Source organism: Chanos chanos, chromosome 1 (genome assembly GCF_902362185.1).
Source record: "Chanos chanos chromosome 1, fChaCha1.1, whole genome shotgun sequence".
In the NCBI taxonomy this organism is placed as follows: Eukaryota; Metazoa; Chordata; class Actinopteri; order Gonorynchiformes; family Chanidae; genus Chanos; species Chanos chanos.
This window is the reverse complement of record NC_044495.1, coordinates 57,311,294-57,336,293: the sequence shown is the minus strand read 5'-3', so window position 1 is coordinate 57,336,293 and position 25,000 is coordinate 57,311,294. Positions and strand designations below refer to the sequence as shown.

Genomic DNA, 25,000 nt, shown 5'->3' with positions numbered 1-25,000 from the left:
TCTCTCTCCCACTGTGTCTCTCACTCTACAGCTCTCCAGCTCTCTCTATACTTTCTTGCCTTTTTAAGAAACCATTCACGTTTCACATCACAAACTGTTATATAAACAAAAAAAATGACAGCGATTCTCCATTCTGTCTTTCTCTCTCTCTCTCTCTCTCTCTCTCTCTCTGTTTCTCTCTCTCTCTCTGTTTCTGTCTCTCTCTCTCTCTGTCTCTCTCTCTCTCTCTCTCTCTCTCTCTCTCTCTCTCTCTCTCTCTCTCTCTGTCTCTCTCAGATAAAGACACTTCCACCAGGGATGGGCTGCTGGTGTTCTTTTTACTGGTTCTTCCTCTCATGGCTCTGGGACTCTTTGTCTTCTTCCGGAGGAACGAGCTGCAGCGTCGTTTCTGTCGGAAAAAGCGCTCTCAGGCCTACGAGTGAGTATAGAGTTCACACACACACACACACACACACACACACACACACACACACGCTCCTGACGGAGCCTCACACGTGACGTCGGGAGATTATCTGTAAATAAAGGAAGTGTTCCTTGCTGTCTCTGTTGACATTTTCCATGCTGGCAATGTGGATAAAGGAGAATTTTGCTTGAGGCCCAAGCGAAACATTAATTACTTAAGACATTAATTAAAAAGATACTTCCCTGAATCCCTGCACAACAATGAGAACATATCATTTGGATTAATATTTACTCTAGTACCAATATAGCCTTAAAATACTGATTAACATGTATTACCTTTAAACAAACACCCTTTTCGACAAAGAGCTTTGGTTGATATAAAGATGCAGGGTCGTAAATGAATTAAAGCAATGAATTACACAAACATGTAGATTAGTCAAATGTACACCCCCCCCCCCCCCCCCCCCCCCCCCCCCGCCTTAGGTCACGCTTACAGGTTATTAAAGTGGCTCTAACGGATTTTCTCTACGTTCTGCAGGCCTGATAGCCGACCTCAGGCTAATAACAGCAGAACCCCTACAGGTCTGCGAGGAAACCCCAGCACTATTGTCAAAGATGGGGTGAGTCATCGTGAATGAGCTCTTCTCTGTAGCCATAGATCACAGCCTTCACTGTAGCCATTAAACACACTAAAACCCTTTGGCTAATTCAGTCTCACTGAACGTTTAGTCTAGAACTAATCCACGTGAAATCTTAACGTAGCCCTAATCTGAATTGTTATGCTTTTCACCCCTGTCTGCGTCTGTATGAACTAACTGTAGAAAACGACTTGACCAACAAGTTCAGTTCCCGTAGTCACCACACTAAGACACAAGCGAGGTCTCATTTGGTTGTTTCGTTGTTGTTGTTGTTGTTGTTGTTGTTGTTGTTGTTGCTGTTGTTGCTGTTGTTGTTGTTGGCAGAGTTTTTAATTTTATTTGAGTTATGCACTTGCTGTGTAGTCCAACAAAAGAACGCAAATACCATTTAAAACTTGACACATGATGATTACACTCCACTATTCTGACAACATGAATTAGTTACATGAGAAGTTATCAAACAGGTTGTGTTTAGATATTTTAAAAGCTAAAGTCAGTGAATCACATCACAAAAAGAACACAACAGTAAACTAAGGCCTGGTGTATTATTAGGTAACTGCTTTTTAATATATATATATATATTTTTTTTTTATCAGAATAACTTTGATATCAGAATTCATAGCTCAGTTCAGAATATAATTTGCTGTTTGTTGTGGCAATGACAAAGTTCCTTTTCTCTCTCCCGTTTATGACAAAAAAAAGCATCAGGCTCAGTTGTTACCGCAGGAGGAGGTAAATGAATGACCCGGATTTTCTCTGTCCTGATAGGGAATGTAATTAACATATCCCTCCGCGCCTGTCCAATCACACGCAAGCACTCCTCTGACCCCTCCTCTTCTCTGTCCTTCTTCAGCGAATGCGAGGGCTTACTGCTTCTTTTTGCGATTCACAAAACCCCCACTTTGGTTTTCTTTATTTGTACATGTGTAGAATATCGCTGTTAAACACACACACACACACACACACACACACACACACACAGACATACTGACACACACACACACATACAGACACAGACACAGATACACACACACAGTTGTAGGGGTTTTGTGTTGGGGAAAGGTACAGCTTGCATGCTGCTTTAATTACTCTTCTTGCTGGACTTTTCCCACTAACTCTGGGCAGAGCTTTTAACATCTGGAATGTTCCATCATTGTATGATGATGATGATGCATTCCTGTCCACTCAGCTGATACCCAAACACATGGATAAACTTTAAATAGATGTTTCCATTTCCTCCTTCATCACAGAAAAGAGAAAGTTCAGATGGAAATAATCTTTACAGGAGCTTTTCTTATAAAATGAAGACTATTCCCAAAGGGGTCAAAGTTAAACAAGAAGCGTCAGGTTTAATGAAACTTTTACTGTTTTTTTTTGTTGTTGTCTGTTTGTTTGTTTTATTTTTTGTCTTTTTTAATCGGTAGCTGGTAAGTTACATAAGTTTGACCCTTTGTGAATATCCTCATTTGGAAAGTTCATTTATTTGGGGAAGAAGGTACAGCTTTGATCTTAGCCCTTGCTCCTGACTGCTTTGGCAGGGACTAATGAGAGGTTTCAGAGCCTGTGTCCTGGGTGTGTGTGTGCAGGACAGGTGTGTAACTGTTTGTCTCTCCACAGGTGGTCCAGACCAACAGGACTGCCTCTCGGCCAACTTATGCCGCCAGACCTCCGCCGCCACCGCTGCTAGGACGGTAATAATCCAGAACATTCCCTTCCTGCCTTTTATTTATCCTACAAATACTGGAAAAAAAAGATTTAAATGACGTATGCCGTTACTGATTTGGAAGCGACCCTGATTGACTGAGTGTTTTTTTTTTGTTTTTTGTTTTCTCTGGAATGTTCTGTGTCTTCTCTCATCAGGCAAACAGGTGCAGCATTTCAAGCTATGCCTCAAAGACCAGCCCCCCCACCCCCAGTATAACACAGAACAACCCCCCCCCCCCCCTCCCCCCGGGACAGGTGAATGTGTGACTATATGACGGGTGAAGCAAGAGGTGGGGTTGGGTGGCTAATCAGCTGGCATCGCCACTCCACCTTCACCCAAAATGTTCCCAACCCCTCCCACCCTACCCCATCCCCCCCACCGACTCATCCTTTTGGCTTCAGAGCAACTGTCACCTGTCAATCATACGGAATCCAGGTCAAAGGCGCTGTCACCATACCAACAGAAACCTCCTGCAATACAACACAGAGCACAGGGCGGAGCCTAGAGAACTCTTTAGCCAATGAACTGGCCCGTTTCCCTGTCTCTGTTGACTTCAAGGTGTCTATAGCAACCTTTTGAAAATGATGGGCTACATAGGACCACTGCAATCAATTGCACTTCAGTAATACTCAAGCACTGTTATGGGATTGTGACGAGATCTGCAAAGCCCAGTTGATGATAGGCAAGCTTTTTAATTAATGGTTATGCTGGTATTTTTTTTTTTTTTTTAATGACAGTTTTTTGACCCTCCCTTGTGTGGAATGTAATCAGACATGCTTCAGACTGCAGATAAATGTGTTTTTATGTGTGCATGTTTTTTGTTGTTTTTTTTTGGTTTGTTTTTGTTTTGTTTTGAGGTTTTTTTTTGTTTTAGTTTAAGATATTGCTGCAATATTACCATCAAGTTTGATCACGAAATGTTTAACAGTAATTTCTTTATTTTTTTTAATCTTGCTCTAAAATCTCCCATCAGAAGTTTCAAGTTTCAAGTTTATTTGGAGCCCAGTATCACTGTTTAAAGTCTCAAAAGGGCCCACAGCAAACAAAACAGGATGGCACCCCCCCTGACTTAATTCTCGTAGCGGGCAAGATAAAAACTCCCCCAAAAAACCCCAAGTGTAACAGGGGAAAAAAAATGAAAGAAATCTGAAATAAAAGTAGGAGTGTGCTTTTTTTTTTTTTTTTTTCTTTTCAAATGTTGCTGTAGTTCTCCAACAGAAGATTCACTTGTAAACTAGCATTTTTTTTTTTTTTTTAAATTCCTAAAAAAAAAAAAAAAAAGTTGGTCCTCAAGATAGCGAAGGTTTTTTATAGCGGCTCGTCTTTCTGTTTCGTCTGCTGTAGTGTGGAGCAATGTAACGTGTGTTCGGGTTCGCTAGGACTACACCGTGTCGCAGGAGTCAAAGGATCAGAGATTGCCACAGTTTTACAGACCCCCCCCGGCTCAGTGAAACTCAATGAACAGGAGATAAGAGGTTATCACGTTGTGTCTTTCCAGCAAATTCCCAATTAACCAATCTTAGCACCACAGTCCAGCGCTGCTGTTTGCTGTTTGTTTGTTTTTTTTGTTGTTGTTGTTGTTGTTGTTGTTGTCGGAGGTTTTTTTTTTTTTTTCATAGCATATTTTTTGACTTTTGTAGTATTTTTTTTTTTTTTTCACTTTATTTGCCAAAAGTACCCATACAGTTAAATACAACTTTACACTCTGTGCCGTGTTGTCTGGCTGTTAATACATGGTGTGATTCTGTTTGAAGGGCGCTGTTATTTCAGCAGGGTTGAGTGTACTGTGATGTAGGTTTTGATTGCTTAGAGACGAAACATTGCTCAAATGCTTTCTTGTCATTCTTATTTATCCCTAAGGGCTTTTTCACACGATCTGACTATGCCATTCCTTAAAAACCAATCCATTGCGAAATGCTGCTCCAATCAATAAGGCAGCGTTTGAAACAACACCCAATCTCCCCTTGAGTTATAAAATATGATAACATGTCCTCCCTGTGATAACAGACAGACACACACACACACACTCACACACACACTCATTCACACACACACTCACACACACTCAAGCTGCAGTGATGCATAAAACAGATGTATGTCCTAACCCACACAGTGGACAGTCAGTCTACAAGAGCGGATTCAGCCGTGTAACATGTGCCATACATTAAGTATGTAGATTGATAATGATAATAGTGAATAAAATCTTTACCTTCTTTGAAGAAAAATGTACATATTTAACTGACAATTCCATTATTATTTTGACCGAATGTCTCGTAATGTATAGTATTATATGACTGATGCTGAATCGAACAGAGTGAAATGGATTGATACAGAGATTGGTTTATTGACTTTTTTTTTCTCTCCCTTTTTTTTTTTTTCCTTTATTTTGGGATTGACCTGATTGCACTGTATTCCTAAGACTTCCAGGTCCTCTGTGTACACAAGTATGGTGTTGTGATAGATTGACCATTGTGAATTATAGCTCACAAGTTTTTCACGGTTCCAGGAAAGGCTCAGACTTCTTTGAGCGTTATCTGTGACATGTTAGTGATGATGGGTTTTGGTTTTGCATATGGAAATAAAGAATCACTGGTATGTTTCTATATGTTCTTTGTGACCGATTGTTTCACATGAAACAGACGACGGATGGCTATATTACTGTAAGAAACAGATGCAACAGATCTTATGACTCTTTGTCTGTTTGGTCATCAAATTAGGGTAGGGGGAGATGGCAGCAGTTTAAAAGAAGAGGACAAAGAAATACCAATCAGTTTTCAACAACATCAAATCTTTTTGAAGTGCAATATGAGTTTATTTTTATTTGTTTATTTATATTTTATTTATGTAAGTATGTAGGTATTTATACGTTATTCAAATAAGATGGTGATGAATTACAATGATGAGATTCGTAGTGCCATTGTTGAGTCTAATGTTCTATATGCACTGCCGCAATTTGTGCGGTGTTCTGATTAAGATAGTTCCCATTATTATTATTATTATTATTATTACTGATTGTATGATTGTAGTAGTCTTAAATATATTATGAACGTTGTTGATATTTCAACCCATTTCAATTGAAGAAGTACCGCGCGAAAACGAAACATGACGTAACGACTCGTGACGTCCCCTCTAGGATGTGAATCTCAACCGCTACTTCCCGTACTCGCGACTGTCATTTCCAACCGGGCGAAGACAGAGGGCAACGGGTGGTGGAGGGAGCCGTTAAAGACTGCACTGTACGAATCTTTTATCGGAATATTTTCAACCTCCAAGTGGGTTTGGAAAAGTAAGTGTTTTTCTTCCACATGTGTTTAACCGGCGTTCTCTCCCGTGGATAACTGAACACAAAACGCGCTGACAACGAGGGGAAAAGCTCCAACTACAACAACGTTTTCTAGAAGCGACGAGCTAGCTTTTGGTTCTAATGAGAAACAACCTGGGAACATAAATTCCACAAAATAATCTGCAATTGGTAGGACCGTAGCTACCGGTTGTTGGAATAACCTATTGGAAACTGGAGGTTATTGCTTCGTTTAAACTAGCTAGCTGGAGTAGTAGTGCCGAAACGTTTGCTACATACTTTAAAACATCGTATCCCGTTGTCGTTGTTGTCACAGTATACGTGATAATTTTGCGTTGTGTTGATACATGCAGTTTCTCCATAGACCTAGCTACAACAACTTTACGACTGGCCTCTGATTTGTAGTAAGATTTAGCCGTGGTAGCTAATAATTTCAGAAAACCCATATTTAGCGAAAGGACAAAGTGACGGACAGGTCAAGCATCGACTAGGTTTCTCTTTAGAATTCCTTCTAAGGCCGACCTATGGCCGATGAACCAATCACTATATTGTATTGCTCGAATGGGCGGAGCGGGGCGTGGCTAGCTTGGCGGTGAAGGGGAGCAGAGAATGTGAGTGCGGATACAAGGTCAAAACATAGGCGTGGAGAGGAATGGGTGGAATCCATGTTTATTTCACATTGGACCACATGGCCACGACTTTAAACTGTTAACGTTTTATTAAGTTCCTTAGGTACCCCCAATGCGCCAAATTGTGACGTTTCAAGAACGATTAAAAGAGCTAAACCAAGCAGCTGCACGTTTGTCTTCCTAGTGTTGGATAACATGCTAATATCCATATGAAGTTCGTTAAAGTCGAAGTTCGTCTAACTATTCTCCGATTATATCGACAAGTTAACAATACACAGGCGACCACAACATACAGCTTTGTTTTCGTAATCGACACTAAGCGCTTAGCTGTTTAGGGGACGAAAGAGTTGCGTAACGTGGCAAAACGATACCTTAACGCCCATTATAAAATAGGAACGTCCTAGCTTGCTGTTCACGAGTCTGCTATGCTGACTGTAAAGTAATAGGTTCGGCTTAACTAACATGTCTAACAGAACCGTTCAGAACCCCCCAGTTCGCATAATGTTGGACTAACTGTTATAGCCATTCGTTTAATAAACACGGCAGCTATTCCGACTCCGCGATTTGTATGTTCACGTAGCAGAGTACGTGTGCTCTGTGTGAAATTTCTCTGTAACAGTCTGTACCAAGGTTTTGGCCCTGCCCGTTTGTCATATCGCTGCACGTGACGCCTCGCAAATCTTTACCTGTCCTGTATGCTCCTGACAAACAAGTCCACCTGCTTAGAATACTTCAGGACACACTCCTGACTACTTTAAATACTAAACTGGTTAAATAGGTGTATCAGACTGTCATCTGTTCACATGTCAGTGTATCGTTTAACCATATTCAGCACTGTTTTCCCATAAAAGCTTTCATTGTAAAACTTTGATGGATGACGTCGATGGTGTTGTGTAGAAATGTGAGAAACCAGTCTGTAGTGCTTGAGTTACAGTCTTATGTAATGTGAATTGACTTGTTTGCTTTTACAACAAGCTGTAGAAACAGACCATCTAATCAACGTCGAATGTGATAATATCAAGCAAGCGCGTGAGAGACAAGTAGCCTTTTCCATGTGTTAGTCCACTTAAAATAAAATGAAATGAAAGCGAACGAACACCTTCGGTCAATTTTGATGTTTGTTTTTTTTCAGTCAATTTTTGGGACAGCTTCAAGTCGCTGAAATGTGGATAGTTTGAGCCACAATGGCTGTGCTTCATTTCTCAGTCTCCTTTCATGCCCTTGAGTAAAGTTCAAGCACCACTTAATTTTGGAGACCTTTGCACCTCTCTGTCTTTATCAGACATTGCCCTTTCTCTATGACCTTTGTTAGGAATGAGGAGACAGCCATTGTCATACTGTCATTTGATTACTCTGTGTTGAACAGCTGATCTGGAATCAAAGGTTTATCCTCTTATCCCTTTAAAATGAAGATGGTCAGTAATATGCACTAATCTCACGTCAGCTGTTAAGTTACCTGGTTGTTGCAGCATTGAAAAGATCATTTAGTTGCTAAGGGTATTAATTTGCCAGCTTATGAATTCCCAGATGTTTATATTTGTTTTGGTTGCCAAGTCTCACACAGACTTCTTTAGAATTTCAAAGGTGATATGTAATGTAAGACACTGCTCTCATCTTTTGCAGATGCGTTAAATAATTTTTGCTGATTTGATCTCTGAAAAGTAATGAGGGTTGTTATCATAGTGAGCAGGACATGTGATATTCCCAGCGACCCATCATCACATTCATCATCTCTTTTCTTTCTTTGTTTAGGTCGGGGAGACTTGACACACAGGTGACCGAGTTCAAAGTCGAAAGCCCTCTGGACAGACGAGAGAAAAGAGCTTCTCTGAGGAACCTTTTTCGGGTTTTCGGAAGTGAGGGGAGGGGGCGAAAATTATTTTTCTCCTTCTCGTTGGTTGTACCGGAGACACAGAAGACGCTGCTGTCGTCATTGTTGAGTGTGGCGTACGTTTAAAAGACTGCGATGCACCGCTTAAGGACTTGTGCGGCAAAGCTGCGGCCAATCACGGCCTCTCAGACTGCTAAGAACCTATCACAGCAGAGGTCATTGGCCACTCCCAGGACGTTTCAGCCATTCAGGTGCTACACAGCACCTGTGGCTGCTGAGCCGTTTCTCAATGGGACGAGCTCTAACTATGTGGAGGAAATGTACTATGCATGGTTGGAGAATCCCAAGAGTGTACACAAGGTAAGAGGAAGAGGACAGCCAATTGGATTAAGACAAATCAGAAGTGGGAGTGGACTTTTGGGATGGGGCTGGTGCAGATGATTCTTTTTGACTTTTGTTTGTTTGTTTGTGTGTGTGTATATATACCCATGCACTAGCATTTCTGTTGCATCGAATCCCATCTCACATCCCGCGTTCTGAGCCCTGGCCGTGGTCACTTGGTGTCTCTCGCACTAACCAGTCACTGTATGGGGTGAACGTGATGTGCTTTGGTTTCGGGAAATCCTAAAATGAAGGCTAAAATACTCTCTAAGAGTGCACGAAGGTGCCAAACTTCAGACAAAGACAGGAGATGTTACCACCCCTCCTTCTCACACCCTTTCGCTCTCCAAATCTCTGATGTTGCTCGTAAATCTCTGCACATATACTCCTCTGTTATCTCCGCTATCAGGTCTTTGAAACCCAGCTTATATGGGTTTTTTTTCCCCGCTCCAGTGTCACAGACCTCCGCTCATGTCCAAACAAACGGTATCAAACTTTGTTTGAACTGTGCCCATTGTTTTTGGTAAAACACATTCTCATATTCTCCCTCCCGCCTGTTTCGCCCAAACTCATTTCTGCCGTTTCAGTTTCAGACTGAAACAGTGCACATTTAGTGAAAGAGCTTATCAGCCCTCCCACTCTTCACACCTGATGTCCACTCAGTTTTTCCATACGCTCATTAGCTCTCTAGGTTGGTAGGTTGGGTGTTTGGGTTTTTTTTGTTTTTTTTTAAAGTAAGTCAAAGTTCAATGCTAGTTCAACATTAGGGAATGCTCTCTAGTGCTTTGACAGGGACTTAAAAGACCTTAAGGTATAGGTACACAATAAGTCTAACATGATTATTCAGCTCTGTGTTTTGACAAGAGTGTGTGTTTTGTGTTGAGTTAAGACAAAAACACTCAGTCTGACGGGAAAAAAAGAATGAATAAATGTCATACCATTAAATGGCTGTTGACACAAAATGCCACGTCACACAGAATCTTCCCAAGTGCGAAAAAAAACCTGCTCAGTTTACGAGGACGTGCATTGAACCAATTAAGAACAACACAATTGGTATGTAAGATAATTATACTGCCCTTTAGTTAGCATTCTAGGTGAACTGGTTCTATAGGAGTAAAGCTGTACTCCTGCCACGGTTCGCTGTATTTGCCAATGAGGTAATAGTGCAGCAGCCTTAACGTTGGCGACTGAATGCGTTTGTACAGGAGGTGATGGCAAAGTTGGCCCCGTGGATTGACGTCGGAGAGAGACCTGTATGTGTGTAAGGTCACATTGCTTGGATCTCTGCTGAGTATTTTTAGCAGACGGACCGGAGTCATGAGATTGTGCTGTGTGTCTCAAACACACACACACACACAGACAGACTCCCCGAGACACTGTTACAGGCCGTTAGCATGTGAACGTAACAGTCTGTACCTTATGGCTCAGACATCTAATCATGCATATAGCACCTCCGTAGTTTTACCCACACAGTCTTAGACTGGCTAAAGTGAATGTTATGCATATACACGGTTGTGTACCACAGATGCCAGTGCAATACACATTATGCAGGATTTGTCTGTGCACCTCAGTGACGAAAGGCCAGTGCTAAGTCACTGAGTGTTTCCGATCCAATAAATTGTGAATGACCACATCTACTTTTTAGATTTGTTTTTTTTTTCGGTTTAAAGACTAACTGCATAACTTCGTCCATAGAACCTATTTTAGCATTTCAGTCTCACACCAACAGCTAATGGAGAGTTATGGGTCCCCATACCGCGGCCCACAGGCCTTTAAGCAAACCTAACGCAACAGCCGGAGCAGCTCTGGATGAGTTGTGGAGGGGGGCATGGAGGGAGCCTGACAGGAAGGAGAAGGAGGAGGGGGGGGGGGGGGGGGGGGGGGGGGGGGGAGGATGTTGAGTCACGGCCTGTGATTCATGTCCTCCTGCTGATCCAGGGAGGCTGCATGATGATGGGAGTAGAGACCGGGGAGCCCGTCTCTCTGACCGACCTTCGTTTACGTAACGAATGTTCCCTCTTTTAATCCGTCGCTCGCACGTCTGCACGCAACTTCCATCTCGACTCTGGAAAACGACCCTCTCTGGCGGAACCAGAACTCTTTTTTTTTTTTTTTTCCCCCCAATTAATACCCACGCTCCGTAGCGACGCTGAAACGAAATGGAAAGTTTTTAGTCCAGAGAATAAGGGGGGAAAAACGACGCGTTTGCAGTCTGAGGCCTGTGTCTCTCCTAGCCTGCCAGAATGTGGGCTCTCGCCGCCCGCCTTGGCACGGTTTAGGCACAGGGCTAGAGCCAAATCCCAGTAATGGTGACCTTAGAGAGAAGACTGCCGACCGCAGATTAGAGATGGCCGCGTATGACTGGGTTAGGCCCACTTAGACTTCATTTTAAAGGACTGTTAGATACATTTGTGCTACTGGTTTAGAATTTGATTGATGTAAATCGTCTAATGCGGTGGTAAAAAAATCTTTTGAATATCCTCTTTATCCAGAAACGCTTCAAATTTATACCTCATAAAGGCCTATTAAACTGCTACGTTTTTGTTAGTCTGCACACGCGTACCACTCAGCAAATAATTAGCAAAAAAATCCAAAACAAAGCATTGAATCTGTCTTTCTACAATTGTTAAACATCACAGTATAACCAGAACAGTCACAGTTTGTTTAATATATTTTAAATGACAGCGCTTGTTAAAGTGCTTTTTGGAAGAGAGGGAGGCCATAAAACCGTGTCGACCAAATAATCTTTTTTTTCTTTTCTTTTTTTCTTTTTTTTCTTTTTTTTTTTTTTTTTTTGCAAATCCACAAAGACTCTTTGTTTGTCAAGCGCTGAGGTTAACCTTGCTGAAGCATTTAGTAAACACTTGTGTGTGGCACAGCGCGTCTACCGCTCCACGAGCAGATTGGCTCTGTACGGTGCTATTAATATACCGTCTCTGTCTGTCCTAACCTCCACCAAACACTGTTCCAGGGCCTGTTGTCAAAGTATTTCTCTTTGCCACAAAGTGACCCAGTTGCTTCACAGCTCGTGACTTTATTGAAAGTATGGGAGTCCGTTTAGCGTCACGTTACATCCCCCCACCCCCCCGAATGCGGCCATTTAGCATCAGTCCCCGAACGCGGCTGCGATCACTGGGGGTTGGAGGCGTGCCCAACGAAATGTCAAAAAAAATATGAAAACTTTTTCCCTTTTCCTCTGATTTTTACGTCCCCTCTCAGTCGGGTAGCGGTTACGTTGGTGTAATACGTGTGTTACTATCATTCACTTTTGTAGGTGGTTTAATCCAACTTTGATCCCTTCCTTAAAAAGTTTTATAAATATTCAGAGTGCATGCGTGATCTTTACGCTTGCGCTCCAGGAGAGAACGTCATCAGAATGATACGGGTAAACATGTTGACTGTTGCCTCTCTATCGGTTCAGGTTTGAATGGACAAGAACAGAATGTAGCCTGTTTTCTCTCTCCACTGAAAACATATGATTTGTGGCACAAAAACGAATGCTGCTTTGAAGTGGCTTCGGTATGTTTGCGTTGACCGGGTCTGCCTGCAGACGAAATTCCTGAGAAGGACAAAGAAAGGCACGAAGGGGGGGGGGGGGGGGGGGGGGGGGGGGGGGTAAATGTCAGTAATGGGAGGAAGAGAAAGACACTCTCCATACATCACCTGAACACTTTTTGACCTTTCCCTGTTCACCCTCTCAGTGCCTGATCCGGTGACTCATTAACATTCCTGCTTTGATGCTTTAGTTTCAACCTCAGCAATTGTAGCTAAACCTACCTACAAATATACTACCCAAATCTTAATCTTTGCCTTCTCTCTCTCTCTCTCTCTCTCTCTCTCTCTCTCTCCCTCTCCCTCCCCCTCCCTCCCTTTCTAGTCTTGGGACATTTTTTTCAGAAACGCTAACGCAGGTGCCCCGCCAGGCACAGCCTACCAGAGCCCCCCTCCCCTGGGGGTCAGCCTGCCTATTCTCAGCCAGGCCCAGTCTCTGGTCGGGGCTCAGCCCAACGTGGAGAAGCTGGTGGAGGACCATCTGGCTGTGCAGTCCCTCATCCGTGCCTACCAGGTCAGACCACCAACACAGGACCCTCTGAACATCATTCCCATACGTCTTCATCAAGCGTTGTTTGTTTGTTTGTTTGTTTGTTTTATTATAGTTCAGACTGCATCCACCTTTACTTTGTCAGGTATACTACAGAGACCAGGACAGTCGTATAAAGCACTGCAGCAATATTTGGATGTAGTTAGTGCAGGCATAACTGAATCTGTATGTTTTGTATATACAGTCTCTGGCTGCATGCATTAACAACTATGGTAATATAAAGTTGAACACATTAACTTACAGGATTAGGATTTATAATCATTTCAGTAATTATGTTTGATATTGACTGTGGGTACGGTTAAAACGCTTTGAATGATATCTTAGTCCTGTCCTAACAGAGTTGTCACCCTCAAGGTTTTATAAGGTAAGACAAAATGGTATATCTCTGCTTGATTTTTTTTTAACCCAAATGAAGTCAAGGTCATTTGAATGTCACATAGTGAGTATCCTCATTAATTCATACTCCTGATGATGCTAGTTTATCAGATTCTCCACCAAGGGGGTATTTCCCAAGCAAAAAAAAAAAGCCAGAAAAAAGAACTCTCTTTGTTGTCAACATCAAAGCGTTTTAGAATTCTCCTCTAATGTCTTCACAAGTTTTTTTTTTTTTTTTTTGTTTTTTTTCCCCTGCCCTGACTTTGAGTATAGTCAGAAGCAGGCTATCTTGGTGAAATTCCCCCCTGTAGTGGACTCATCCAGTCATATGATTGCTGTTGCCTTGTTTCCAGGTCATGGGTCATCATAATGCCAATCTCGATCCTCTTGGCATCAGTTGTGTAAATTTTGACGAGGCCCCAGTAGCTACTGGGTACCAGCAAGTTGGTGAGAAGTGTTTTCCCACCGTTCCCTTAGAGCACTATTAATGAGCCTGTTTTTGTGTCATTGTTGCTTTCTCCCCCCCCCCTCCCTCTCTCCCCCTCCCTCTCTTTCCTCTTTACCTTTCTCCCTTTGTCTCTCTCTCTCTCTCTTTCTTTCTCTCTCTTTCTTTTTCCCTGTTAATCCTCTCCTCCTTATCTCTCTACCTCACATTTCTCTCTCTTTTTCTTGGCCCCCTCCACACTCAACACTCCCCCCCCTCCATATTCTCTCACTCACACATCTTACGTCATCTTACACCCTCTCCCTGTACCTCTCTCCTTTTGTTCTCCTTCTATCGATCACTGTCTTCTTCTTCTTCTTCTTCTTCTCCTCACCCTCTCCACTACACCACCCATTATCCTCCTTCTCTCCCCCCCCCCCCTCTCTGTCGATCGGTTGCGTTCCGCTCCTCCCGTGGTTTTTTTCGGGAACCTGTCTCCTGTAGATCCGGGGGCACCATGTCGCCCAGTTGGACCCTCTGGGAATTATGGACGCCGACCTGGACTCATGCGTTCCTACTGATATTATTACGTCATCGGATAAACTCGGTGAGGAGTCTGACAGACCAGTCAAACCAAATGACTTTTTCTGACATACGACCACACAGACAGACAGACTGACTGACTGACTGACTGTACATAAGGGACTGACGGTTCTAGACTCAGACTAAGACGTTCGCAGAAACAAGAAAGATCAACATTCCTGCGCTTGAGACACTACAGTCTCCTGCTTGATTTCTGCTCATTGGCCAAGCTGTCGGCCAACTCCTACTTGATTGGCTGCATGGCAACAGAGCCCTCTGCTCAGGCCATGAGGCCAGACTGTGCAGATGCTAAGCTTGTTATCTTCTCTCTCAGCCTTTGTTTCTCACACTCTTTCATTCAGATGGAGTGAATGCCATTGAGAATTAGACTCTGTGAGGCTGGCCATTATCAAAAGAGAGCAGGTTTAGTTGAACACATTTGTGTATCACTGTTCACTCAGTCATAGAGTGACGAGGTAAGACCAGAATTCCCCGCCCCCCCCCCCCCCCAAAAAAAGAAAACAAGAACATAACTGAGAAGGTGCCAAGCTCTTATTGGTAGGGCAGTATTCCTCAACTAGAACAACAATTTTTATTGGCTCTTTGCTAACCATGTGGCGATGATTGAATTGGAATGTGCAGTAGAGGTCATTCTTACAATCAGAGATTTTTTTTTTTCATGCAGTCATACTGAGACTTTGTGGTGGACTGTTTGAGAAAACCAATGCTCAAAAAGTCCCTTTTATAGACTGAAATGTCTAAAAGATCACCCCCCCCCCCCCCCCCCCCCCCCCCAAAAGAATGATAATAATCCACCCACACCGAGGCTTAACTCGACTGACCAAGCTGAATAGATGTGGTCGTCGCTTACTAAGCTCTCTCTCTGGATGAAATAAAGACTGTTCTCCTTTCGCTGCAGAGGCTTGGCTAAGAACCGAACTAACAGTAATCGCTTGCCTTTTAACGCCGTTCAACTTTTTTTTTTTTTTTCCTCCCCTCATTAATCACCTCTACGTTCCTCACAAACTCACTCACTTACTCACAAATACAAGGAACAGGGTTGAGTGGCTGAAGCAGCTTTTAATTGAATTCTCGATATTTTATCGATCCCGACGGAAATTAGGAATCTGCTTTTTAACCCATTCGTGACCAGTGAACACACACACACACACACACACACAGACTAGGAGCAGTGAGCAACGAGCACACACACACACGCACACACACACACAGAGTTGGGGGTTAGGTGCCTTGTTCAAGTTTAGTCACTCCTCTCACCTGCTTTGTGTCCTGCCGGACCAGGGGACCTTTCTGTCCCAAACCTGCCTCTCTACCTTTAGGCCTCAGCATCCCCCTTTCTATCTAGTGTCTTAAGGGTCCCCCCGCTGTTATTTTATCCAGTCTTTACAACACATACATTAACAGAAGAGAAAACAAACTGGCACTCAGAATTACCGTCATGTTAGCCAGCCGTATTAAAAAGCAACAAATCGTAGGGGGGTTTTGTGACTTTTTTTTTCCCCTCCCACATAAATGTCCTGATTGCCTTTGTGACCTCAGGAGTTGTTTGACTTTGGAGAGATGTCCTTCTATACACACTGCGATAAGACCAGTCACATGACTCCTGCAGCGTGTACCTCACGTCCAGCGCAAAAAACACTGACACAGATCGCGAATACGTGCATTTCAACGTACAACAGTCGGCTATTGATACACTGACACCTACCTGATTCATGTTGCCTAAATGTTAACATTTTCAGTTTAATCCACCCCGTTAAGACTAATAGATAAATTGTGTATGACACCCTTCAAGAGAAAAAAAAAAAAGCGCAAACAAAATTTGATTTTACAAACATAATTTGTAGGCCATGTCATGTGTGAGTTCACCATGGCTTTGATAGTAAAATGAAAACAAATAGTCTTTTTTTGGAGCTCTTCTTCTTTGATTCTTTGCCTGTGGTAAACTGACCGTATCCTGCCCTGAGCTGTGAGCTTTGCTGCGCGGAGTGTCGGAGCGCCGCGCGAGTTTGGCCGTGCGTTTCGTGTGCCTCTGTGGGCACGTTGGCAGAACATTGATTTCTGCCACGCTGTCTATAGGAGCGTATTTGCGTGGGTGAGGTTTCAGTACAGAATGTTTACTTTAGGAGGCTGTCGCATACAACATTTTACATCAATACTCATGTTTTTTGTTGTTGTTTATTTTAAGCCATAAGGATATTTACGTTAGCATATGGTCTATGCAGTGTCCGTAGCTTATTTTAAAAAACGTTACAAACTCATGATCTGTGTTGAAATGAACCACTGTTTTTTTTTTTGTTTTTTTAATTGTTATTGTTTTTGAATGAAATCAGTGTCTTGGCAGTCCTCGCCCTCTGTTGAAACGACTTGTTTTAGCTTGCGGCTGTAACTTTAGCAGCGACGCGCTCCTCAGAATGAATGCGTGATTTTTGAAAAAAAAAAAGATAAGAAGGAAACTGGAACTGAGCGCTGTGCTGTGGCTGGGTCGCAGGCTTGGGTTTGGTGTCGTTGCGGCGAGAGGTGTGGAGCCGTGTTCCCGCCGGAATCTTGTGCTTGTGGTTGAGCGGAGATGTAGCTGGGTTCTGTGGTTGTGCTGGTGCCTTGATAAAAGCCAAAGATCCTTCCCAACGAGAAGCCAAAAGGCGAATGGCAAAGTTACGTTTTGAAGCAATCTTTTTACGATTAGCGATTCCGTTAACACCGTTAAGACGAGTCAGTGGAGTGGAAGACGTTATCCAAAAATATCTGGGATTTCACCAGGTGTCATTCGTCTTTGCTCTTCTCCGTTGGTGAGAGATCGTTTGTTTGCCAGGGTTTTGGGGTTCACTAAACATCTCTGGGTCTCTCTCCCTCACTGCCTTCCCAGACCTCTCAAAGTACAAGGAGCGTCTGAGTGTTCTAACAGTTGGAGGTAGGCCCCTTCATCTGCCGAGTGACAACCTTCTCTCTGTCTGTCAGCCCCCTCTCTCCTGCTTTCTCTTCTTTTTTTCTGCCCTTTTTTTTTTATTATTTTAAATTTTGTTGGTATTTTTAACATCCAGATGCTGCCCTTGTTTGTGTGCCTTTCTGCGTCGTTACAGCAGACGACAGAATGAAAACAGCTCTCTTTAGTTCCTCTTGTTTTTGTTTTTTTTTTGTTTTTTTTCTTTGTTTTTGTTTTGTGTTGTCTTGTTTTCCTAGCATATTTAGACAGTGCATCCTGTTCAGATTAAGTGCCCATAGAGAGCTTACTTTGTTTTCAGCTTGTCTAGCCAATAGAAAAGTAGTAGAGCAGTGTTGACTAGCCCTGTGCTTGCTGTAGTCTCTTGCCCTTTTTTTCAATTATTTATTTATTTATTTATTTATTTGCCATTTGCACCAGTATGAAAGAAGAATTACGTTTAAAGTTTATTGTGGTAATTCATTGCTTCACTCACACAAAGACAGCGCAAGCTCCATCTCTGAACATTAAACCGATTAAAAATGAGAACAGTTCCGCAATCTGTCTCATTTTGCCCTCGAACAGGCAAATGCTCTTTTTAAAACCTTTAACACAGCTGGTATGCTTTGGCCTGATATATTTGTTATGTTACCATGGTCACAAAACACTTTGCATTACCTCCTTTGGTTTAAGAAAGGAGCAATTCACCCTCTTGATTTCTTGCTTCCGCAGAATCTGACTTCCATCTTACCGAAATATCTCAGTCACAAAATTGGCAGACTGGTAATTCATGTGTCCTAACCAGTAGTCAAGTGCACTATGGGAGATTGAGTTTTTTTTTTTTCTGTGTAAATTTGTATTAGCGCTGCAGTGTGATGTTATAGTGAGATACAGGATGCTGGATACGCATTGCCTCTAACGTTCACTAACGGCTCGTCACGCGCATGCCGAGGGTAAACCCTGTGATGTCGGTACGTGAGGCTGCGCTTTAAAAAAAAAACAAAAAACAAACAAAAAAAAGAGCAAAAACAAGAAGCATGAATGCACAGCGATTGGTAACTCTACGTCCTTAATGCTGAACTGTGACTCAGCATTTTTTGGTGAGCGTCGCACCTTGATGACATCACACACACACACACACACACACAGAGCTTCCCATTGTGCTGACTGTGCGCTGATTGTCCTGCTCTTCTTAGTACATATTTGTGAATGAGCTGAAGTGCCAACATTAAACAGTTTCCTTCCAGATAATTGAACGCAATGAACATATGAAAGAAGGTTCGTCTGCTGTAGACTCCTGGTGCTTGGGCCGTTATCTGGTTGGAAAATGTCTTTCAGTTCCTTCTCGGGTCCACATTAGATGCATCTTCTCTCTGTCTCCTCTCCCTGTGGGGACTGTGTGTAGGAGGGCGGCTGAATGTCCGTGCTGGTTATAGAGCAGTGTCTGTGTTCAGTGGGGTTTTCGACGCATGTCTACATTCGTGGTTTGTTGTTGCTGAAGTGATATTGGCTTAGGGGCGCCCTCGCTGATACCCCAGCCCAGCCGAATGCTGCGTAGTTTCAGTAGCACCTCCTCTGCATTAGCTTACAGGCCTCCTCGCGTCTTCCGCTTTAAACAGACAAGACAGAGGGGCTGCGTGCTGTTTCTCCCTCCGCGTCTCTCATTTGTTTGGCTGTTCTTTGCATATCTTGTCCCTCCACCCTAATCCAAACACACACACACACACACACACACACGTAAACATTTTCCTGCTTTTGTTCTGTCAGTTGTCCTCCAGTTATATACACTAGTAAACAAACACGCACTTACAGATAGACAACCATACTTAGTCACAGCCTCTTTCTCTCTCTGTCTCTCTTTTTTTGTCTCTCTCTGTATTTCATCCCCCTTTCCTCTCTATGTGTCATTCGATAATGTAGGCCTACCCTCTTTCTCCTTAATTTCCATTTCTCACTGGCTGGTGTGCGTGTGTGTGTGTGTGTGTGTGGTAGTTACTGTCACACTCTCACACTTTTGCCATATATATATCCCCCCAGAATCAACAGCCACAGGTCAAATTTCACTCAGTCAGATTTCAAGTTTCCCCACAGATGTTTGAAGGTTCTCCAAATTAACAAGAAAACGTTTATTATCCTCTATCCTTTATCAACGTTCCCTTTTTTTGTTGTTTAATATGTAAGACTAAGACAAAATTAAAATGAAAAATATATACGTCATCTGTCAGCCCGTTGAATAACAATCAGACGCAGCTGTGCAAACAGCTGAGGCAAGTTCTCAGGGCAGCAGGAAATTAAAATGTGGCGGTTGATGTCTTTGCAAAGCCCGTAATCTTTTTGGCGACTAGTAAATTGTCACGTATTCCGCTTTCTTTGCGTTTTTAGTGCAGTGTTTTCATTAATCTTGGCGCTGGACTAATTGCTCTTTTATGTTAGTAGTTTGAGTTTCACTCCTGACAAAATTCTTATCAAGCACGTGTAATTGCTTGGCACCTGGGTGTTTTTATCACCAGTTTTTTAGGACTAGTTTGACTGTTTGTGTGAGTAGTGAGTAGTCTGGTATGGTGTGAATGTGTGAAACTTAAATTAATGTAACACAGGAACTTCTGACAGTACAAGTCACAGATAATTTGCGTTCTTGTTTTTTGGAAGGGGAAATCTTATGCAGAATTGCAAAAAAACTGTTTTTCTACTGAGATGAACGTAGAATTCTATTATGATTTAATTATATAATTGAATTAACGAAAAAGACACACAGCTGTGAGCAGTTTAAACAGTGAAGTCAATCTACTCCTAATCCTGTTTGAATTTATTGGAAACGCTTGTTTTTTATTCCACTATAGCCATCAATTAGAATCTTTCCAAGCCTGGTTTATCTGAAGTCTAACAGAAATGTCTTATGTTCCAACTGTGTCTGCAAGCTTTGAACTGACCTTAATAACAGTTATTTACAACTCAGAACACTTTCTTATTCTCACAACCATCATTGTATTATTCAAAACGCTTACTGACGCTCGTAACAGTGGTTTTACCATTCAAAACACTCACTAACCCTCATAACAGTGGTTTTATCATTCAAAACACTTACTGACCCTCTTAACAGTGGTTTTTACCATTCAAAGCACTCACTGACCCTCATAACAGTGGTTTTACCATTCAAAACACTCACTGACTCACATAATTGTTATTTGACCATCCAGAACACTCACTGACTCTCAATTGTTATTTGACCATCCAGAACACTTGCTGACTATCTTAACAGAGGTTTTACCATTCAAAACACTCACTGACTCTCATAATTGTTATTTGACCATCCAGAACACTTGCTGACTATCTTAACAGAGGTTTTACCATTCAAAACACTCACTGACTCTCATAATTGTTATTTGACCATCCAAACACTTGCTGACTATCTTAACAGAGGTTTTACCATTCAAAACACTCACTGACTCTCATAATTGTTATTTGACCATCCAGAACACTTGCTGACTATCTTAACAGAGGTTTTACCATTCAAAACACTCACTGACTCTCATAATTGTTATTTGACCATCCAGAACACTTGCTGACTATCTTAACAGAGGTTTTACCATTCAAAACACTCACTGACTCTCATAATTGTTATTTGACCATCCAAACACTCACTGACTCTCGTAACAGTGGTTGTACCATTCAGAAAACACTTAGTTGCTTTTGGTCCGACCTGCAAGAGTGACTTTACATACAGCGTATCTGTCATAGCCTTACATAGGCTTTGTTAGAGCTCAGTCTTGTCCCATTAGGGCTGCATCGTGGTCAGATGCTTGCACAACGCTGAGTCAAAAAACTGAACGAAGATAATATTGCATAATCTATTGCAATAGATAACATTCTAATGAATGATACTAACAGTTAAATTCACATCAATACAACCATTAACAGCCTCTTTATTGTTTTTTTTTTTCTCCTTTTTTTTTTTTTTAATTGTCACCCCTCAAATACTCCTCCTCGCACTGTTGTGGTTAATATGAAACCCCCTTCCCCTGCTCCCTTGCTCCCCTTCTCCGTCTCTCTTTCTCCATCACCATCCTTTCATCCAACTAACCCCCCCGCATGTGTGTCTCTCCGAAATGCGTCTCATTGGTTTGTCCCGTGCATGTGTGTGTCATCGTGTCATTTTTTTTATACTTCTTTAAATACATTTCATTCATGGTACTGTTAACATTACTGTTACTTTTGACTCCGTTTCCCATAATGCTTTGCTTTACTTTTATACCATATTTATTTGTGTTGTACTGTGTGGTATCATTGCTGTCCTGTCTCATATTTCATTCCAAACTAACCTGCCTTTGGTTACTGTCTTTTTTTTTCTCTCTCTCTCTCTTTCTCTCTTTTATTTCTTTGTTTTCTTTGTCAACTTTTTCATCGTAATCTTCAACGTCATCTTTCACGGCCTGCTGTTTCCCCTCTCGTGTGTCTCACCTTTCTCTCACTGTCTTTCCCTCCGCCTGCTCTGTTACCTCCCTCCCCCTGTGTGTTGCTCCCCCTGCCTGGTTGTCCCTGGGCTGGCTGTGGATGTGGATGTGTTTGTGGGAGTCAGGTTTCTATGGGCTGGATGAGTCTGATCTGGACAAGGTGTTCCGTCTGCCTACCACCACCTTCATCGGGGGGAGTGAGAGCGCTCTGCCCCTCCGCGAGATCATCCGACGCCTGGAGGTGACAGGACACATGTGACACTCACACTTAAACACTCACATAAATATAAGCGCACACACACACACACACATACATATATATATATATATATATATAACTGGATGTATATACACAGGCACGTACACACACACGTTTATATACACAGACTGACATGTTGTATTAAGACACATGTTCTCTGTGGATTGTCACTAAAGAGCTGTTTCAAAAGACGCCTGAAATTTAATCCCAGTTTCTTGCAGTACACTGTGTATGAATGTGTGTGTGTGTGTGTGCGCGCGCGCTTGCCTTTGCCTTGAATAAGCGTACAGTATTCGCACGTCTGTGTGTGTTTTTGTTTGTGCGTGCCTTTGCTTTGAGTGAGCTTATTTGCCTGTGTGTGTGTGTGTGTGTGTGTGTGTACGTAAATAAAGACCGTGTCTCTCTCTGTGTCAGATGGCTTACTGCCAGCACATAGGTGTGGAGTTCATGTTCATTAATGACCTGGAGCAGTGTCAGTGGATCAGACAGAAGTTTGAGAGACCTGGAGTCATGCAGTTCACCCTGGAGGAGAAGAGGACCCTGCTGGCCCGCATGGTCCGCTCCACCAGGTACACACTCCAGTAACCCCGCCCCTCACCACAGAGACACAGACTCTCACACACACACGCACGTACATATGCATATATGAATACACACATATACACACTCTCACACACACACAAGGACATACATATGCATATATGAATACACACATATATACACACACTCTCTCACACACACACACACACACATACACACTCACACACAAGCACATACATATACATATATGAACACACACACACAAACATACGCTACGTGTGCTATATACAGAAGCAGAAACACACTGTACTGGCATGCATGGTCCACTGTGCCTACAGTGTGCCAGACACACTCACATACTTTCACATAAACACACACACACACACACACAGAGAGAGAGAGACAGATGCACTGCACACACAGTCACGTACTCCTTTAGCTCTTTTGGCACAGAGGACGTATATAAACCTCTGATTTCTGTGTACTGTGACCCCCTTTACACAGAGTCAGCTGTGATGTTTACACATTTGTTTGTTGACCGTATAAATATGTACTGTTGGAGTTTATATTTTGTGAGAAAAGCGCAGTGTTTTCATGTTTAATATCATAGCAGTTTTTAATGACACGTGGTTCGTGTGTGCCCATCTGTCTGTCTGTCTGTCTGTGTAAAGGTTTGAGGAGTTTCTTCAGAGGAAGTGGTCATCTGAGAAACGCTTTGGACTGGAGGGTTGTGAATCTCTGATCCCAGCGCTGAAAACCATCATCGATAAATCGAGTGAGAACGGGGTGGAGAACGTCATTATGGGCATGCCCCACAGGTCAGTGGAGAGAGAGAGAGAAAAGAGGAATTAGACCTAAAGAAATGACAGTAAATATCCACCACAATGTACGCCACAGCCCCGAGGCACATGACTGGCATATTCTTTACGTCGGCATTGAAATGGTTTACATTTACAAAATGGTTTATGATTACATTACAGTAACTGTGTTTCACAGAAGTTCAGATATTTTTATGAAATGTTCCTGTTGTTAATTTCTCCTTTTTGTGTGACACTTGCTGTGTGTGTGTGCGTGCGTGCGTGTGTGCGTGCGTGTGTGCGTGTGTGTGTGCGTGTGTGTGTGCGTGTGTGTGTGTGTGCATTTCAGAGGACGACTGAATGTGTTGGCCAACGTGATCCGTAAGGAACTGGAGCAGATCTTCTGCCAGTTTGACTCCAAGCTGGAGGCTGCTGATGAGGTCAGAACGCATTGCTCTAAGCTTTACAGAACCTTCTAGTCTCCTGACTGAAGACCAGTCAAAAATCACGACCAGCCACTGACTCTAAAGACATGATTAGATCTCCCCAGTCTACTACACTCACTCTGTGCTCCGCTCTGGGTTATGTATGGGGTTAGTCACATGACATGAGCTGGTCAGACTGGAAACATCATGTTCACATTAAGTTGGGTTTCACTGATCGTGTGTGTGTGTGTGTGAGTGAGTGACAGACAGAGATGGCCCTTTCACACAGAGGAACCAGAACATTACTGGTTTCATTTTTCTGGCAATATTTGCTTAACCCGCACCCCACCCCCCGAAAAACTGCCGGTACAAAGATGTGCATACATGATGTTAAAATCCCAGAAAAGCAGGAGGTGAAGTCTAACTTAAGCAGCAAAATCCACATTGTTTTGAACAAAATGGCAAGGGAACAGACGCTATCGTGTGTCAAAGTGCCGCAAACGGTATTCATTCACAACATGTTTTGTAAACAGCTGATATAGTTGTGTACCATTCTGGGTTCCCTAACTTTTGTTTAATTTATTCAAATCTCCCAGCTCAACTCGAGTCGGTCGTAGGGAAAATACACTGTTAAAAATTTCATCCACTTACCCTGTCATGTTATGGCTTTCTTTACACTCTTTGGGAATCCAGAACTCTTTGGGAAAATGTTACTAAGTCTCGTTACTGAAAACTGCTGGGTCACATTTTTCTGGCTCGTGTTCACGTAAGACAACGCTCCCAAAAATTGACAGAACATTCAGGAATAAAGCTGTGTGTGTGTGTGAGGGGCTGGAGAGAACAGTGTGTATGGGTGAGTGAGGGAGAATATCATTGAGCTTACGCTACAGTGTGAAGCTCCTGTAACTGATTCAGATTTAAAACGTCTGGCTCACTTTGAATGGGTGTGGGCGTGCGTGCGTGCGTGTGTGTGTGTGTGCTTGCATGAGTTGTATAACTACTGATTTATAATATTAGAGAGCTTACATTACTGGTGTAATGCAGATTTCAAACATCTGTGTGTGTTTGTGTGTCTGTGTGTGTGTGTGTGTGTGTGTTTACCAGGGCTCAGGAGACGTGAAGTACCACTTGGGCATGTACCACAGGAGGATTAACCGTGTGACGGACAGGAACATTACCCTGTCACTGGTGGCCAACCCCTCCCATCTGGAGGCGGTGAA

At 42.7% G+C, this 25,000-nt stretch overlaps 2 protein-coding genes across 3 annotated transcripts in view; both read left to right on the top strand.

The window, feature by feature from the left end:
• Nucleotides 1-2,961, top strand: part of adam9a (ADAM metallopeptidase domain 9a) — a 26,473-nt gene extending 23,512 nt beyond the window's left edge. Inside the window, exons 18-22 of the mRNA XM_030777743.1 lie at nucleotides 277-418; nucleotides 941-1,022; nucleotides 1,743-1,772; nucleotides 2,658-2,721; nucleotides 2,912-2,961. Coding sequence (XP_030633603.1) covers nucleotides 277-418; nucleotides 941-1,022; nucleotides 1,743-1,772; nucleotides 2,658-2,721; nucleotides 2,912-2,961 — 368 coding nt within the window. The remainder of the gene's footprint in view (nucleotides 1-276; nucleotides 419-940; nucleotides 1,023-1,742; nucleotides 1,773-2,657; nucleotides 2,722-2,911) is intronic.
• A 2,969-nt stretch (nucleotides 2,962-5,930) lies between these two features.
• The window catches only part of ogdha (oxoglutarate dehydrogenase a), a 25,248-nt gene continuing 6,178 nt past the window's right edge, over nucleotides 5,931-25,000 (top strand). The window contains exons 1-11 of one of the 2 annotated variants that reach the window (XM_030770223.1): nucleotides 5,931-6,031; nucleotides 8,428-8,866; nucleotides 12,765-12,953; nucleotides 14,293-14,395; nucleotides 17,255-17,299; nucleotides 18,041-18,091; nucleotides 21,885-22,000; nucleotides 22,433-22,587; nucleotides 23,230-23,376; nucleotides 23,705-23,795; nucleotides 24,885-25,000. The exon at nucleotides 24,885-25,000 is cut by the window's right edge and continues 64 nt beyond it. In XM_030770223.1, the coding sequence (XP_030626083.1) occupies nucleotides 8,642-8,866; nucleotides 12,765-12,953; nucleotides 14,293-14,395; nucleotides 17,255-17,299; nucleotides 18,041-18,091; nucleotides 21,885-22,000; nucleotides 22,433-22,587; nucleotides 23,230-23,376; nucleotides 23,705-23,795; nucleotides 24,885-25,000 (1,238 nt within the window). In that variant the 5' untranslated portion in view covers nucleotides 5,931-6,031; nucleotides 8,428-8,641. The remainder of the gene's footprint in view (nucleotides 6,032-8,427; nucleotides 8,867-12,764; nucleotides 12,954-14,292; nucleotides 14,396-17,254; nucleotides 17,300-18,040; nucleotides 18,092-21,884; nucleotides 22,001-22,432; nucleotides 22,588-23,229; nucleotides 23,377-23,704; nucleotides 23,796-24,884) is intronic. The other variant, XM_030770232.1, reaches the window with a different exon arrangement.